The sequence below is a fragment of the Odocoileus virginianus genome, chromosome 3 (genome assembly GCF_023699985.2).
Source record: "Odocoileus virginianus isolate 20LAN1187 ecotype Illinois chromosome 3, Ovbor_1.2, whole genome shotgun sequence".
NCBI lineage: Eukaryota > Metazoa > Chordata > Mammalia > Artiodactyla > Cervidae > Odocoileus > Odocoileus virginianus.
In genome coordinates this window covers 20,131,877-20,148,123 of record NC_069676.1, presented here as the reverse complement: position 1 = coordinate 20,148,123, position 16,247 = coordinate 20,131,877, and the positions used below count along the sequence as shown (strand labels likewise).

General features: G+C 47.6%; 1 protein-coding gene and 1 non-coding gene across 7 annotated transcripts in view; both read right to left on the bottom strand.

Moving 5' to 3' along the window:
* ACSL6 (acyl-CoA synthetase long chain family member 6) overlaps window positions 1-8,281 on the bottom strand; it is a 64,268-nt gene extending 55,987 nt beyond the window's left edge. For 2 of the 6 annotated variants that reach the window (XM_020906946.2, XM_020906944.2), the window contains exon 1: window positions 7,892-8,281. In XM_020906946.2, the coding sequence (XP_020762605.1) occupies window positions 7,892-7,940 (49 nt within the window). In that variant the 5' untranslated portion in view covers window positions 7,941-8,281. Of the gene's footprint in view, window positions 1-5,249; window positions 5,335-7,891 lie in introns of all 6 variants that reach the window. The other 4 variants (XM_020906943.2, XM_070465059.1, XM_020906947.2 and 1 more) reach the window with 3 other exon arrangements.
* Window positions 8,282-9,998: 1,717 nt separating this feature from the next.
* LOC139034599 (U6 spliceosomal RNA) lies at window positions 9,999-10,105 on the bottom strand. The gene has a single exon (XR_011487122.1). It is a non-coding gene; the product is annotated as a U6 spliceosomal RNA (small nuclear RNA).
* Between the last annotated feature and the right edge of the window lie 6,142 nt (window positions 10,106-16,247).

The following is a 16,247-nucleotide window of genomic DNA, read 5'->3' as shown; positions in this document are numbered from 1 at the left end:
CTATGCAAATCACTGCCTCCGGAGGAGCCGCGGCAGGGGAGGGCCTGCTGCTGGCAGGCCTGCACCTCTATACTCGGGTCTGTCACATGAAAGGGTTTGTATTCCTACCGCTGCCCCGGCACTTGGCCAGACTGGGGCTGTTCTCACCAGAAAACAAAAATCTCTTTCAGACCAAAGCTAAACCAGGTCCCGGCTGGCCCAGGGAGGCTGACAGACGTTGTTCACACTGACCCACTGAGGAGTCATCACCTGGATTCTCACTGAATCCCCCAGCTCTCCAGAGGCAGCTGAAGGCCCCTGTGGCTGCTTAGAAAATCACTGCGTCAGGTCGGGGAAGGTGGGGCCAAGAAACAGGATCGGCCCATTCTGAGGCTCTGGCTGTTACATCCTTCTCAGAAATAGTCATGACTGGGCCTCAGGAAGCAACTTTTTGGTATTTGGAGTTGATGCGAAATGTGGAGAAAGAAATGGAAAGAAATATGTGACAGTAAACAAGAGCTCTTGCAGTGCACAGAGAAGACATTTAGGAACGGGGGTCTCGGGTACCCCTGCCTGCTGCCACAAGCACCGTGGGCTGTGGGTGGGGTCGTAACCCAGAGCCCAACATGACAATCACACTCCAGAGCTGGCACTCCATCTCCCACAGAGCTCCACAACAAGGTCAGACTTCAGCCTCGTTCAGACTTTCAGAGCTGCTTGTTTGACACCCTAGGGTCACCAGGAGCTGTCCATTAACCATGGCACAAATATCTGTATCTATCTACATATTTTTAAAGGAATGTATCAATAACAAAACCCCAACCAGATTCCCAACATATTTTATTACAAGACAGATGGAAGAACATCATCTCAGAATAAAGGATAGTCATTTAACTTGAAAAACTCACAGTACTGCCTTCAGCTTCCACATTGTTTGCAATGTGTGGTTGCAGATTTCCTCTGCAGTGGATGACACTGAGTGAAGAAACCAGGTACCAAACAGTGCACACCCTAGGCATCCACCTAGAGACGGGACCCACAGGAGAGGCTAACCTGTGTGGACAGGTTATGCAGCATGGATGCTACACAGACTCCCATCAACAGGTGACAATGACACAGCAAGATCTCAAACACACATATGATCATTTAGCCTGAGAGAAAATCTAGGACAAAACTACCTCGGAGCTGATTCTGAACCAAGAGGAGGGTTTGTGGATGTTCCACAGGTATCCTGCAACCCAAGGGAAACAGGCCTTGTCTGCCTCTTAGCCCAGAGAAAACGCCCATCTCTGATGACCATCCATGCTGTGCTGGGATCACACAGCATGCCCAAGAAACCCTGAGAGAGTTCATGGGGCTGCACCACCGGGGAGAAGCAGGAAGTAGGGGAGGAAGAGAAACGAAACTTCAATCAAGATGGAAAAGGGGGCTTCGCAGGTCACAGCCTTCCCTGCCGTCTGACCTGTGGCAAGGGGATCAGGGACACACATCCCCAAACCTCCCAACAGCCCACTGGGCCAAGGGAAAGCCGCCTTCCCTTTCTCCGCACCACTCCAGGCAGAGCCAGGCTGAGGAGGAGGCAGCCTGCAGGCTGAGTGGGGGCTGAGTACAGGTGAGTCGGTGGTGTCCCCCAGAGGAGCACACCCAACACACCTGCTGGAAGGTACGTTCTCCAGCATCCTGGGGTAAAGGTGGCTTCATGCAGAAGAATGGCCAGAAGCACCACCCCTTCCACAGTCAAGGGGTCATGGCAGGCCTGGATAGGTTCTCCCGGAGGCCCCCTTCTCCACATGGACACCTGCTTTCCTCTTACTGACCTCTAGGACCTCACCATCTACCCTCAGGCCAACCTTACTCTCCAGTCTCACTGGCTGGCCCACATTCCATCTTGCTGCGTTCTCTGCCCCAGCTCTGACTACCGTTCTATCTCCATCTCTGACTGTCCCTGCTGTGTGGCTCCAGCAGGCCATGCTGTCCAACCTCTGGCTGACCTTACTGCCCCCTCCCCCTGCCCCACAGCCCTCCTGTCTATGTGGCAGGACCCCGCAGTCAGTCCCCAGAATGGTTTGTAGCCAAGGCTGGGGGGAGGGTTAGTGGTCAGGAGGAACCCCTCTGGGGACTCTTGGCCACGATAACAATCTAGAGAAAACAAAAATCAACTCAAACAATGAAAACACACTAGTGGGAAAAACAGGGCTACCAAGGGCTAATCCGGTAGCCACCTTCTGTGCTGGTGGGCCGGACTGTGGTGGTACACAGAGAGTGGGTCAGGGTTCCTGGTGTTGATTGGTGGGCACTATCCCAGAGCTGCCCATTCAGCCCGGGCCAGCCTGTCCTCTCTCTCCATTCCTCCAACAGCTATAGTCACTAGAGCTATTCCCAGCCCTGAGAGATACCAGCCCAGGTTTGCTTACCCCAGGATCTGGTAACAGATGCCAACTGTTACCTCATTGGCACCATCCTGGCCTGGCTTCTTGCTCTAAAGCCCCAGGTGGCAGTTACCTTGGAATGCAGGCCTGAATGAGCAGATGACAAATCAGAAGCCAGCCACCCCCAACTCTCCATGGCCACCCCCAAGCACCCCTACTCCCTGGAGTAGCTGTCAGGAGAGGACAGTATCTCCAGGAAGAGCTGGTGAACAGGCACAGACGGGACTTCTTGGGATCTAAAATCTTTCAGGCTCTTAGATTACAGATTGAACTTCTGAATAGACAGCTTGGCTTGGCTCACATCTGTCCCAGTCCGTCTCCCATCTTCCTACTTCTGCTCGTCACAGACCCCAAGCCTCACATGAATCAGGAAACCACACCAAGTAGCTAGGTCAGACAATGGCCACACCAACCACAGGATCCCAGAGCAACTGAGTAATTATGTGGAACCACCTCTGGGCCTAACCTGAAGGGCAACCCCAAAGGCCCAAAACAGTACCTCAGTCACAGTGCTGCCCTCCTAAGGCTCAATGAGTGGTTGGTGGGGGCTCTGACCAGGCCAACACAGGGCATGGGGCCATCAGACGAGATCCTCCAGTGAGCTGAGGAGCAGGGCTGGGGCCTCCTTCCGGCTCTGCTTGGCCAGAGTGAGTTCCCAGCCTACTGGGAGACCGGAAACATGGAGCTCTAAGGAAATGATGAAATCTCGTCCTCAGAGAAGACTACCTTCCACAAAGCCCGTCACCCTGCAGGTACAAGGGGTTATTCACTCATTCGTGAACGCACTTCTGGAGCACCTCCTTCTGTTCTGAGCTCTCCAATGAAGGCTGCTATGGCTCTGGCTGCAAGGGGTTCATACCTGCTTCCCCCTAGGACTTTCCCCGTGTTGACGACATCCCCCAGCTAGGCAGAGAGCCTGGCACCCAATAGGAGCACATTCAAGGTCTGCGGTAAGTCAGTGGACTTGTGGTGAGACAAAAGATTATAAAGCACATCATTATTAAGATAAATTATTCTCGGGGAATTTTTCTCATCATTCACTTATGCAATCAACACTGACACACACACTGTGTACTGGCCCTGGCTTGGGGCACAGGCAGGAGACACCCTGGCTCTGCCTTCAGGAGATCACAGTAGAAGAGGCCAAAGACTACAGTTTAGTGGAACCTGTGCCCCCGGGAGATGCCTGTGGCTTGAAGAGTGCAGGGACCATTCACCTTGGCCATTACATGCTCACTTTTGGCCATATGCCCTTGATACGGTTACCACACAGAATAAAGACTCTTTGGCCTGGCCTCCCAGGCCTGCAGAGCCCAGCCCCGGAGACCTCATTGGCTGAGCAGAGATTGTGCCAAGCTTTCATTCAACTGTCTTCTCAGTCTTTTCTCTCATGGGTCCTTCTGCCTGGAATGTCTGTTCTTTCCCTACTCCCTTTTGGCATGTCAGAGTCCTGCATCTCCTTTGAGGAAGGCTTAGCTCAAGGTGTTATAACTATAGCTAACATTTAGTTAGCCCTTTCCTATGTGCCAGCCCCTGCTCTTTGCTCTTTACACCTGTCTTCTTAAACACTCCCCATCACCGACCAGCCTGCTGGAAGGGCTTGTGTTCTTTCCAATCCTCCAGGTCCTTCTGTGGCCTGGAGTCTGAGAATGTGGTCTGACTCACAGCTCTCAGGGGTGGCTTCACCACTGAACCTCCTTGTGTCTTGATGCTGCATCTGTTAAAGGGGCTAACAGCACCACAGTGTCATGGGTGAAATTAAATGATAGCTTGCAGACTGTAGAATATGGTGCTGGACACACGACATACGCTCAAGAAAACAGCAGTCAAGTCAGCACGTTTGCAACACTTCTGCGATGAAAACACCACTCCTCCCCAACAGTACTTCATTCAATGAATGTTTTGAGTGCCTACTACGTGCCAGGCACTGGCTAATTACACACTGCAGCCTCTGTTATACAAATGCCTGCAACTTCAGCCTCTTTTTGTAAAAAGTCAGAGCCTCATGCTCACTTATCCTGAATGCTGTGTGTAGGGGACAGCCCTGGATCCCATCTGGGGCTGTAGCTGAGCCAGGTTCGACCTTCTGAAGGTTAACCCAAGAGCCCTTATAATCTCAAGGGACAGAAAACCAGCCAGGGAGCAGAGCGGCAGGGTTCTACTGCCCCCTGGTGCTAGCGTGCGCTCATGGGGAGTACCCCCTTGCCCCACCATGGGCTGGGGAGCGAGAGAGGGCAGTAAGGTCAGAATTCTCCCACACAGAGGTGTGCCATATGCAAATCCAGGCCTTCTTTTGTGAGGTGTGCCCTCAGATGTCCTGCCCGGAGTCCACTGTCTGTCCAATTCCTGGCTGCCTTCCTGGGCCCCCTGGGATGGCCCCAGACCTCACACCAGTCCTCTACCCTAATGGGAGCAGAGATGGAGGAAGAATCTGATTGGGCTGAACTGAGCTAGGCTGTGCAAATCTGCACCTGCCCTGGACACCTACTGCCAGATTGCTGCCACACCAGTCTCTGCCACCATTCCTCTTCCTGGAACCTAGCCTCAACTGGACCATCTTTGGCCAGACTTATTCTCATCCATAATATCTCAACAGCCTCCCACTGCTCTCCCAGCCTCCACTCTCCTCCTGCTGGCTCAGCCTGGCCACTGCAGGTAAATCAAGGGCTTCTCTGCCCCAGAAATAAAACCGTCTTCTCTAGAATCCCCTCCCATCCAGACTCCATCCCCACTGACAACCCACAATACTCAGGCAAAAGACCCTAAAAGACCCATCTCCCACCACAGTTCTTCCTGCACATCTTTGCTGACCTGACTTTCTCTACCTGGGGTTTGGCCTACCTGCCTCTGACAAACACCCCTGTATGCTGCAGAAGCCCACTCAGACGTCACCGATGATCGGGTATATGGTTGTGCAGACTGGATCCTGTAGAAGGACACAGGGTTGCGTCAGCCTAGAAGTTCATCCACCAAGAGGGGAGCCTCTTTCTATTGTGTACAAGGGTGCCATTTGGCAGGCAGAAGTGCCAATCCATTGTTCTCAAAGTCCTCTGAGTGCTCACAGCGCTGAGACCATGTTTTCCTAGGCCAGGGCATCTGACTCACCACACCGGGTCCTATTTTGTTTCCTTGTTTATTACTCAACACACAGGTGGGATCTGGGTTGGCCTCAGTATAGCCGTTGCTCTCCCAAGGCTCAGAGCACATGGTTGCTTCCCCCAGACAGGCAGTATCTCCTCCAGGTGGCTCTCCCGTGTCTCTGTAGGGCCAGACTAGGTGGTAAATGGCACATAACTCTACAAAGAGTACTATCACTTCAGGGGGCCCTCTCCTAGCCCCAGCTGAGCCAGAGGATTCTGGCAGCTGTCATGGGATCAGAACGTGTTGTCAGTGTTAGCCCAGGTGTCCTCCCTGCCCTCAAAGAAAGGCTGGGTCCAGGCAGAGTCCCAAGGAAGGTAGACATGATCTGGGAATGCCATGACATGTGGCTGGAGTAGGCACCACACAGCAGCCTCAGTGTTTCACCCTTACACCAACTGCGGCATCTTTTGAGAAATTTCCTGTATGCATTGAGAAATCTGGCCTCTAGGGAAGCAGCTGCTCCCCTGTACCAAGAGCCTCCCTACTTGACCATTCCAAGGCCCCTCAAAAGCCCTTCAGTGAGGCCGTTTCCCCACTCTAGGCGGCACCTGATCGCTTTGCGAAACATTCTGCACCAAAGCAGGACTGAAGGCCAGTCTGAGTTAGGGTTGGCTGAATCCCACTTTCAGATGAGCATCTTGCACCGAAAGGATTTTTTTTCTGAGGCTGCTGATGACTCCTGCAGTTCTCAGGCACCTCCCTGTAGCCACAGAAGACCAAGGCTCCAAAGAGCTACCCTTGGACCTATGGCCAGGGGGTGGTTGTTGTTGGTGGTGGTGGTGGTGATGGGGTCCCCTAAGGGTAGGGCGACGGGGTCCTCGCATAGGGAAAGGGCTCTGAGAGCATCATCCGTGCAGTAAGTAGGGGCTGTTACTATCATCATCGTTATTTTGATACCTCTGGCCCTCTGTTCCTAACCCTAGCTCTAGCTCCAACCCTGTCTGCTGGATGCATACATCAGACCCAGAGGGCCCTGTCCAGCTTGTCCTCAGACCCGGCAGACAGAAGGAGCTTAGGGAGCTGAGGGGATTAGGGAGGCCTCACTCTCTCCCCAGCTCAGGGGAGCTGCCCCTGTGGCCTGACACAGGGCAATGATGGAAGGGGACGCCCACCAACCCTCGAGTTCAGGCCTGATGCCACAAAGCACTTAGCAATGATGGATCAATTAAAACTTCAGATCAAACCCTAATCTTTCAGATATTATCCGTGTGACATTGGCAAGTCAATTAACCTCAATTCTGAACCTCAGTTAAAAAAAAAAAAACAAAAAAACCAGCACCACTGACCTCCTAGGATTTGCCGTGAATATTAAATAACAGGCAAAGTTTCAGTTAAAAATTTCAAAAGGGTCGACTTCCTCCCCTTCTGCTCAGAAAGAACCTTACTACTTCCTCTGATACTGCTGTTTGAATGTGAAATAACAATAAAACTAACATTTCATAAAGCATTTGCTCTGGGCTGGGTCAGTTTAAAGACAGTTTAAGGTTCAAGCACTGCACATACATCATCAGGCTGAATTTGTACAAGGGGGTAGGTGGAGACCCGTTAGTGGTATCATAACCTAGAGGAAATCAAAGCTCAGAGGGCATTGACTGATGCAGGCAGGAAAACTGGTGGATGAATGGATCCTGGGTGAGAGCCCAGGTTCTGTGTGGGGGAGGAAGGGTGTTGGGCAGGGACTTAGGGGGTCCTCAAAGTTTCTTGAGAGGATGCAGAGCTAAGAAGCTGACTCCTGTGAGGGGGAGTGGCTGGGGGCTGGCACAGTGGGGACACAAGCCCTGGGCATAGCTGAGGAGCCAGGTGAACCCTGCTTTATAGAGGGTCAAAGGTGGGCAGGGAGGGGTCGTGAGGAGACCCTCTCAACCAGGATTGGGATGCCCCAGGTCATTCTGGGTCATGTCCTTGACCTGCTGTGGGACCTCAGGGCCCAACACCCTCTATTTCTGGACCCAGGAGATGAACAAGGATAAACTGTCTGTCCCTGGACTTGGTCTTGGGGGACGACTGGGCTCAGGCCTAGTCTGCTCAGCGGATGGTCCTCGCCATATTGGGGGTGGGGGTGGGGGGAGGCCACGAGAACTGGAGGGAAGTTGTGGGGTCGCAAAAACGAGGTGGTTGTGGGGTCGCAGTGAGCAAGGTCCCTCATTTTTATTGACACAGCAGCTTCCCAAACGCGGCCAGGAGCCCGCCAGAATTTGGAAGGGGGAAACCTGGGCGATCCAGCGGGGTCCTGAAAGGATGGCTCAGAAGCCGGGACTGGGGGCTCAGCCAACCCAGGACCAAGATCCCACAGTGTGCTGGGGATGGGGGTTACGGACGAGGACGGGGATAGGGGGACTCACCCGAGAACAGCCAGAGGGAGCCCCCCGACACGAGGAAGAAGGTCAGCATGTCGGTCAGCGGGACCCAGCCTGGCCCCGCACGGCCTCCCCGGCCCGCAGCCCCGCAGCCCCAGCAGTAGCCGCGCCGCCGCCGCCGCCGCCGGGTATTTTCAGCCCCCGCCCCTCGGCTCCGCAGCGCCCCGCCTTCCCGTGCGGCTGCGGCGTCTGGGCGGGAGGGGGAGGGCCGGGAGCGCGCTCTGCACTGGCGCTCGCAGCCAGGTCCGCCGCGGGCCGGGTCCGGGCTCCCCGCGCGCTCGCCCCCGCGTCGGAACCTCCGAGGCCCCGGGCGCGGGAGGGGCCAGGCTGCAGAGCCGACCGGCCCTCCCCACCCCAGCCCAACGTCAGGACTCGGCGTTCTGGGGAAACGGGCAGGAGAGGGGCGCGCTGGCGACGCGCGCGGGGTGGTGACGCCACGCACCTCGCCAATGCGCGACTCTTACCCCTACCCGCGCGATCCTGGCTTTTAAGGCAGGGCAGACTCTGGGTGGCAGAGAGGTTGTGGTCGCCTGTCCTGGTAGGGGCACGTGCTGCTGCGCCGATTCCCGCTGACGCTAACGCCCCCTGGGACCTCAGTTTGCAGACACTGGGAGCCTCTGGGTGTCAAGCCCTCTTAAGGAAAGAAGAGAAACGCGATGAGGGTCTAAGTAGGATCTGGAAAAGTGGCTGTAAGGAGGGATAGTACCCATATTCGCTGAGAGCCCCAGATCGCACATCTCTCCTTCTGGGAAGATTGAATCTGAGGCCACCCAAGGTCACAGGAGGCTCCATGTGGTCACAGGCTGCCACACGGGGTCACATGAGGTCACAGAAAGCCACATGGAATCACAGGTGTTTCACCAAAACACGGGTAATCCTGGTCTTCACACACAATCATATGTGGCACATGAGGCCTCTCAAGAGGCCCTTCACAGCTACAAAGAATGGCCACACAGGCACCCAAAGACGGGGATGGCTCCACTGCTAGCTGATCAGTTGTGTTACCAATCCGAACTCACCCAGCCTGAGGCACCACAAACCTAATCTACTGACACCAGGTTTTGGTGAGGGAAAATACAGTGTTTATCACAGTGTTCCAAGCAAGGGAATGGAAGATAAGCCCCAGATCTACTTCAAGTTCGTCTCTGAGTTAGGGTTTTTTTCTTAAGGGATATGAACAAACAGGCTGAAATTGATCTTCTTGTGACATTTCTGTGACATTTCTTCATCGCAGTTTGGAAACAGAAGAGAAGGGGCCAGGGCACAGCCTTTGAAAGAATGGCATTTCCTGAGGACAACATGGGGCTTCCCAGGTGGTGCTAGTGGTAAAGAACCCACCTGTCAATGCAGGAGACTAAGAGACATGGGTTCAATCCTGGGGTTGGGAAGATCCCCTGAGAAGGGCATGGCAACCCACTCCAGTATTCTTGCCTGAAGAATCCCATGGACAGAGGGGCCTGGTGGACTACCATCCATAGGGTCTCAAAGAGTCAGACATGACTGAAGCGAATTAGCACGCATGCAGGAGGATAACATAAACTATTAGAACCAAATGGGTCCAAGATGGTAGACCAGTCAATTTCCACCAGACCTTAATCCTCAGTATACACTGGTCGTAACAAATCAGCAGCTAAGTGACACACCCATAGGTGCCAGGACAGTTCCAAGACTCACCATCAAAGACCCAAAAGAAGCCGGTGGCCCAATTCCTGGAAACCTCCACCCCTTCCCCCAAATAACTGGAATAATCCTGCCTATTAAATTACCCAGCCCATAAAAACTAACCAGGCCATATTTCAAGGCCTTCCTGCCTGAAATGGCCCACCTTCTTTCTGTGGCGTGTTCTTCTCTCTAAATAAATCCATTTCTTACCTATCACTTTTGTGACTCACTGAATTCTTTATGTGATGAGATATCAAGAACTTGAGCTTCATTAAGTCCTGAAACCAGGTGTGTGATTCAGTTTCAAGAGTTAGGATGTCCCTGGTTTATGATACTCTGGCCAGGTGGTCCATGGCTTGCAGTCTGTTAGCTCATCTTGCTCAGGAGAAACAACCTGAGTTTTTTGTTTTTTCTTTTTTTTTTTTTACAGAAAAATATGGAACGCTTCACAAATTTGCATGTCATCCTTGCGCAGGGGCCATGCTAATCTTCTCTGTATCATTCCAATTTTAGTATATGTGCTGCCGAAGTGAGCACTGAGTTTGTATATTAATGATGATCTCTCTAATAGCTTTTAGTATATTAATGATATCAACAACAGCAATTTTAGTCATCTGACTCTGGTTGATTACTGTTTAGTTAGCACGGCATTGGTGTCAGAGGGGACAAGAAAGGAGACAAAGTTTTGGATAGAGAGATTAATCATAAACTCGGTAAGAAAATTTGATTTTAGGGAGACACAGCTTCAATCCTCACTCCTGTTTTAACTTTCTGCCAAATCTTTGAGGGAAGAGAGTGATGACCATTCTGGTTATTTCCTGCTGATATGGGGACATAGTCCTGACTCAACTGGAAATGGAAACATCACATACCAAGTAGGAAATATTTCTGAGATCCAGGTCTTGCACCTTTGGGGCAACAGCTTACAGTACGTTTTATAATCAGGTACCCAGTTAGAAGCAGGAAGAGGAGTGATAACCCAAACTTAAATGCACCTTGGTAAACAGATCTCACTCACTGAGGAATTCAGAATAAGCCTGAAAACCAGCCTGAACCTGGTGCTACTGGGGAGACTTGTCACCAGGTAATGAATTTCCTAATTTTATCTAAGTAGGCCTTAACTTCTGATGTGGTATTAACATATACATAACAGATTCTATTAGCTACTACACTTATGTTTCCTTTTTCTGCTAAAATCTAATCTAAAGCAATTTGTCTAGTATTAATCTGGCTAAAGAATCTAATGCCTTCTGCTGGGAGGCTATGGCTTGAGTTGTTTCATCTGTCACTAATATTCCTAAAGTAAGAGGAAGATTTCATAAGGTTGAGTTGGCAGCTGCTAGGAGATACTGTTTTGAGAACAGCTGATGGTGTCCTTGAGTCTGATATGGTTAGTTCAGAAAATTCAAATTCTCAATAATATAGGAACCAATCTGAAACCAGGTCCACAAATGACCACCCAGCTCTGTTTTGAATTCTTGAACCACAGTTACTCTATTTTCACTTCTAAATGTATTTTTTCCTTAATGGTTAAAGCAGGTGTACAATGTATGTTCAATAAGCCACAGAATATACTATCCCAATTAATTTAAATGATGTGTAAGCCAGAGTGACATCCCCAGACCTCAATATGTGAGCAAATTTTTGGTCATTTACCCTTCTGTTTGCAAATCTTTCAACAGATCAAAATAGTTGACCCTATTAGTGGTCCCTAATAGATGCCAGGATGATTACTGCCTCCCTGAATCCATCATGTCCCTTAATGCTAGACCTTCTTGTTTACATACACATCTACATAGATATCTATATCTGCTTATCTATCTATCTATCTACTTAGAGAGAGGGATCTTCCTAGTTTTCTACATTGGAGGAAAACTAATCCAACACAGTGAACAAGTTCAGAGGTCTGATTATGGGGAAACATTTTATAGGATATGCATTTTATCCATTATACTAAGTTGCCACACCATCATTATACATGTATTTTTAGCGGTAGACTTACAGCAAGCAGTGATACATGTCATGAGTAGTTATACTCTGATAATTTCACTAGAGAATTTTCCTTCTATCCTGAACATCGGGGACAACAGTATGGTTAGAAGTAAAACAATAACTTTCAATTTTGACAGTAGTCAAACATTTGGTTAACAGTTCAACTGAATTAGCAGGATGGGTCTTACAGATCTGGTCTAGATTCTTGGGTCAGCAGACTACCACTGTTTTCATCGTCTTCTTGTCTGGATGTGGGTGTCATTTGCAGTTAGTAGTCCTTCCCATAGAATTGTCCAGTGAAGAAACTCTTCTTAAATGGGAAATATTAATTCAAGAGTCAATTCCCTTCAGTTTTGCTGTGCATGAGCTAGTTAGGAGTCCCTAATAAGGATCTTTTCATCTAGCTTGGAGACAGTCCTTTGACTGATGCCTTTTCCAGTAGGCATAATTTCCTGGTTGCAGGTCATGGGGCATTTTCTCTTCACCCAAAGACAGACTGCTGTGATAAGGTTCAGAAACAAATTTAGAGTGTTCTTTTAATAATTCAATAAAATTTATAATAATGTAACATAAGAACAAAGAATTATCTGGGAAATGAGTCTTAGGCAGTAAATACAGACCTCAACTGGTGACTCAGCCAGTAAAGAGTCTGCCTACAGTGTGGGAGACCCAGGTTTGACCCAGGGGAAGATCCCCTGGAGAAGGAAACAGCAACTCACTCCAGTATTCTTACCTGGATAATTCCATGGACAGAGGAGCCTGGCGGGCTTACAGTCTGTGGGGTTGCAAGGAGTCAGACACTACTGAACAACTAACACTTTCACTTTTCACTTTCACAGACCTCAACAGAACCAGAATTTAATATCCATTGAAACATAATCTTTTTCTCTCTAAAATTACCCTCATGTCTACCAAATGTAGCCAAATGAAAACTAATTTGTTTGCAAAATGCATCTAGTTTTAATACACTTGGCCTGATTATTTATATAAGGATAATTGACCATATGCTTACCTAGTAGCACAGTTGTAAAGAGTCTGCTTTCCAATGCAGGAGACATGGCTTTGATCCCTGAGTTGGGAAGATTCCCTGGAGAAGGAAATGACAACCCACTCCAGTACTCTTGCCTGTGAAATCCCATGGACAGAGGAGCCTGGCCAGCTACAGTCCGTGGGGTTGCAAAAGAGCTGAACATGGTTTAGCAACCAAGACAACAACAATTGATCATATAGACTGTTTTAAATTGGCTGTCCTGGAACTTTTCATAAGGAATCTTGGATTGAACTTTTTAAAAGGATTCTCAAAGCCAGGAAAGTCATGCCAAGGGCTTGTCACAGATTCTGCTTATGATATCTATAGTTTTGAGTGAATTCTTCTCTTCTCAAGTCCCCCTCTCCCACCAAATACCTTGCAATTCCTGCACCTGTCAGGAGGTGATCCTCCTTATTCACCTGATAAGGTTGCTGAAAACCTAAGAGTTTATGATTTCTAGAGGGACCAGGGAGAGAGAAAAGATAAATGTTTCAGTTCTGCTTATAAAGGTATAATTTATCAAGCTGCTTGAAGTCATAATTAGCTTAAGGGGAAAGCTTTCCTTGTATCTAAATAACATAGATTAAAAGTCTGTAATATTTCAGATGAAGACCATAAAAATATTATATTCAGCAGCTCACTCAGTGCTATGTGACAAATCCTTTTTGTTAACAGTTTTATACAGCCATTGGGATTCTTTAATTTCTTACCCAGTTCATTGGCATAATCTGAAAGTTATCAGAAAACTGTATTTTCTATGAATCTTCTTGAAGATGAAGCATTTTTGCAAAAGCATCAGAGTACAACAATAACTGTCTATAAATGACAAAAACTTCAAAAGGCATTAAAGATCTTACTTACTATAATGCAACTGACAGAGAAACTTGGTTAGTGCTATGACAGATAGCACTGGAAGATAATAATTAGAATTATGACTGATAACATTCTATCAGAAAATATCAGATTTTTTTAAGAATTCCATATAATTTAAAAATATATATATTAATAATATTTACCCATACAGTATAACCTGAGGTGGTTTATCACTCTTTGACAATGCTTCCCAAGTAATTTAACTACCACATAATCCTACTTAGTTTAACATCTCTCTCTGAGTTGCTTGTCTGAAGAACCAGAGATCAAATTGCCAACATCCGTTGGATCATAGAAAAAGCAAGAGAGTTCCAGAAAAACATATACTTCTGCTTCATTGACTCCGCTAGAGCCTTTGACTGTGTGGATCACAACAAACTGAAAAATTCTTCAAGAGATGGGAAAACCAGACCATCTTACTTGCCTCCTGAGAAATCTGTATGCAGGTCAATAAGCAACAGTTAGACCCGGACACAGAATAATGGACTGGTTGCAAATTGGGAAAGGAGTATGTCAAGGCTATATATTGTCATCTTGCTTATTTAACTTATACGCAGAGTACATGTGAAATTCTGGACTGGATGAAGTGCAAGCTTGAATTAAGATTGCAGGGAGAAATATAAATAGTCTCAGATATGCAGATGACACTAGCCTTATGGTAGAAAGCAAAGAGGAACTGAAGAGCTTCTTGATGAAAGTGAAAGAGGCAAGTGAAAAAGCTGGCTTAAAACTCAACATTCAAAAAACTAAGATCATGGCATCTGGTCTCATCACTTCATGGCAAATAGATGGGGAAACAGTGAGAGATTTTATTTTTGGGGGCTCCAAATTCACTGCAGATGGTGACTGCAGCCATGAAATGAAAAGACGCTTGCTCCTTGGAAGAAAAGCTATGACAAACCTAGACAACATATTAAAAAGCAGAGACATCACTTTGCTTACAAAGGTCCGTCTAGTCAAAGCTATAGTTTTTCCAGTAGTCACGTATGGATGTGAGAGTTGGACCAAAAGAAAGCTGAGCACCGAAGAACTGATGTTTTTGAAGTGTGGTGTTGGAGAAGACTCTTGAAAGTCCATTGGACAGCAAGGATATCAAACCAGTCAATCCTAAGGGAAATCAGTCCTGAATATTCATTGGAAGGACTGATGCTGATGCTGAAACTCCAATCTTTTGGCCACCTTATGCAAAGAACTGACTCATTGGAAAAGACCCTGATGCTGGGAAAGATTGAAGGCAGGAGGAGAAGGGGACGACAGAGGACGAGATGGTTGAATGGCATCACCAACTCGATGGACATGAGTTTGAGTAAGCTCCGGGAGATGGCGAAGGACAGGGAAGCCTGGCATGCTGCAGTCCATGGGGTTGCAAAGAGTTGGACATGACTGAGCGACTGAAATGAACTGAGATGTTTCAGGGGCCCTTTGGAAAACTCAAGGTTAGCTAGAGGTCAAATCATTTTCATTAGAATTTGATCTCTCGGAAGTTTGTCAAGAATACCAAAAAGTTTCAAAATACTTGATCAAATAGGGTCATAGGTCACTGTGAAATAGTACTTATCTACTTGACCAAACTGATGATAAAAGTTATCAAAAGCAAATATAAAAATTTACAACAAATTTCCTAAAAGCTTGTAAAGAAACTTACAATCTGTTATCCAAAGCAGCTCAATATTTAAAAACAAAACAAAAGAAAAATCTATGGGGACTTTCATGGTGGCTCAGTGATAAAGAATCCCCTAGCCGTTGCAGCAGTCATGGGTTCAATCCCTGGCCCAGGAAGAACCCACATGCCCAGGGGCAACTAAGCCCATGTGCCACAATTATTGAGACTCTACTCTAAAACCTGGTAACCAGAACTACTGAAGCCCATGCGCTTTAGAGCCTGTGCTCTGCAACAAGAGAAGCCACCTCAGAGAGTAGACCTTGCATCACAACTAGAGAGTAATCCTGTTTACTGCAGCTAGAGAAAAACCCAAGCCAAGCAGTGAAGATCCAGGACAGCCAAAAATAAATAAGTAAAAAATAAAATAAAAAACAAAAGCAAAAACCAAAAATCTCCTTTGCTCTCTTAAATGAGAGAGAAACTAAATTCAGGATTTTTACTATCTTATCTTTAATATTAAAGTTGATTTACTTAATTAAATTCATGCTAATCTTAGTCCTACCACACATAGAATTCTTTTCTAAAGATGTTTTTTCCCTCACAAACCTTCTACAACTTTCTATAGCTATATATATTAGTCCCTTATTTTCTTTCCTATTTAGAAATAAACAGCTTTCAGACATAATTATCTTCCCTTAACAAAATGCGTTTCCATACCTTCTTTTACCTTGCATACAAAGATGTTTTTCTTATTAATTTTTAGTTTTAATTACATATATTAATGGGAATTCTCAACTCTTAAAAACCTTAATTTCTAGTGAAAACAAAGAAGTAAGCCAGCAATTGTCACCTGTCTCTCATTAGCATTCTGTAGGTTGGCCAACATATAAATATTATTTGTAATTTCTAAAAATATTTGTGTATTATTTACCAAAAATGCCTTGGTGTGACACAGAACCTATTTATTAATAGTTCTAAATACCTTTCAGTTCAGTTCAGTCACTCAGCCATGTCCAACTCTTTGTGACCCCATGAACTACAGCACGCCAAGCTTCCCTGTCCTTCACCAACTCCCGGAGCTTACTCAAACTCATGTCCATTGAGTCGGTGATGCCTTCCAACCATCTCATCCTCTGTCGTCCCCTTCTCCCACCTTCAGTCTTTTGTAGCATCAAGGTCTT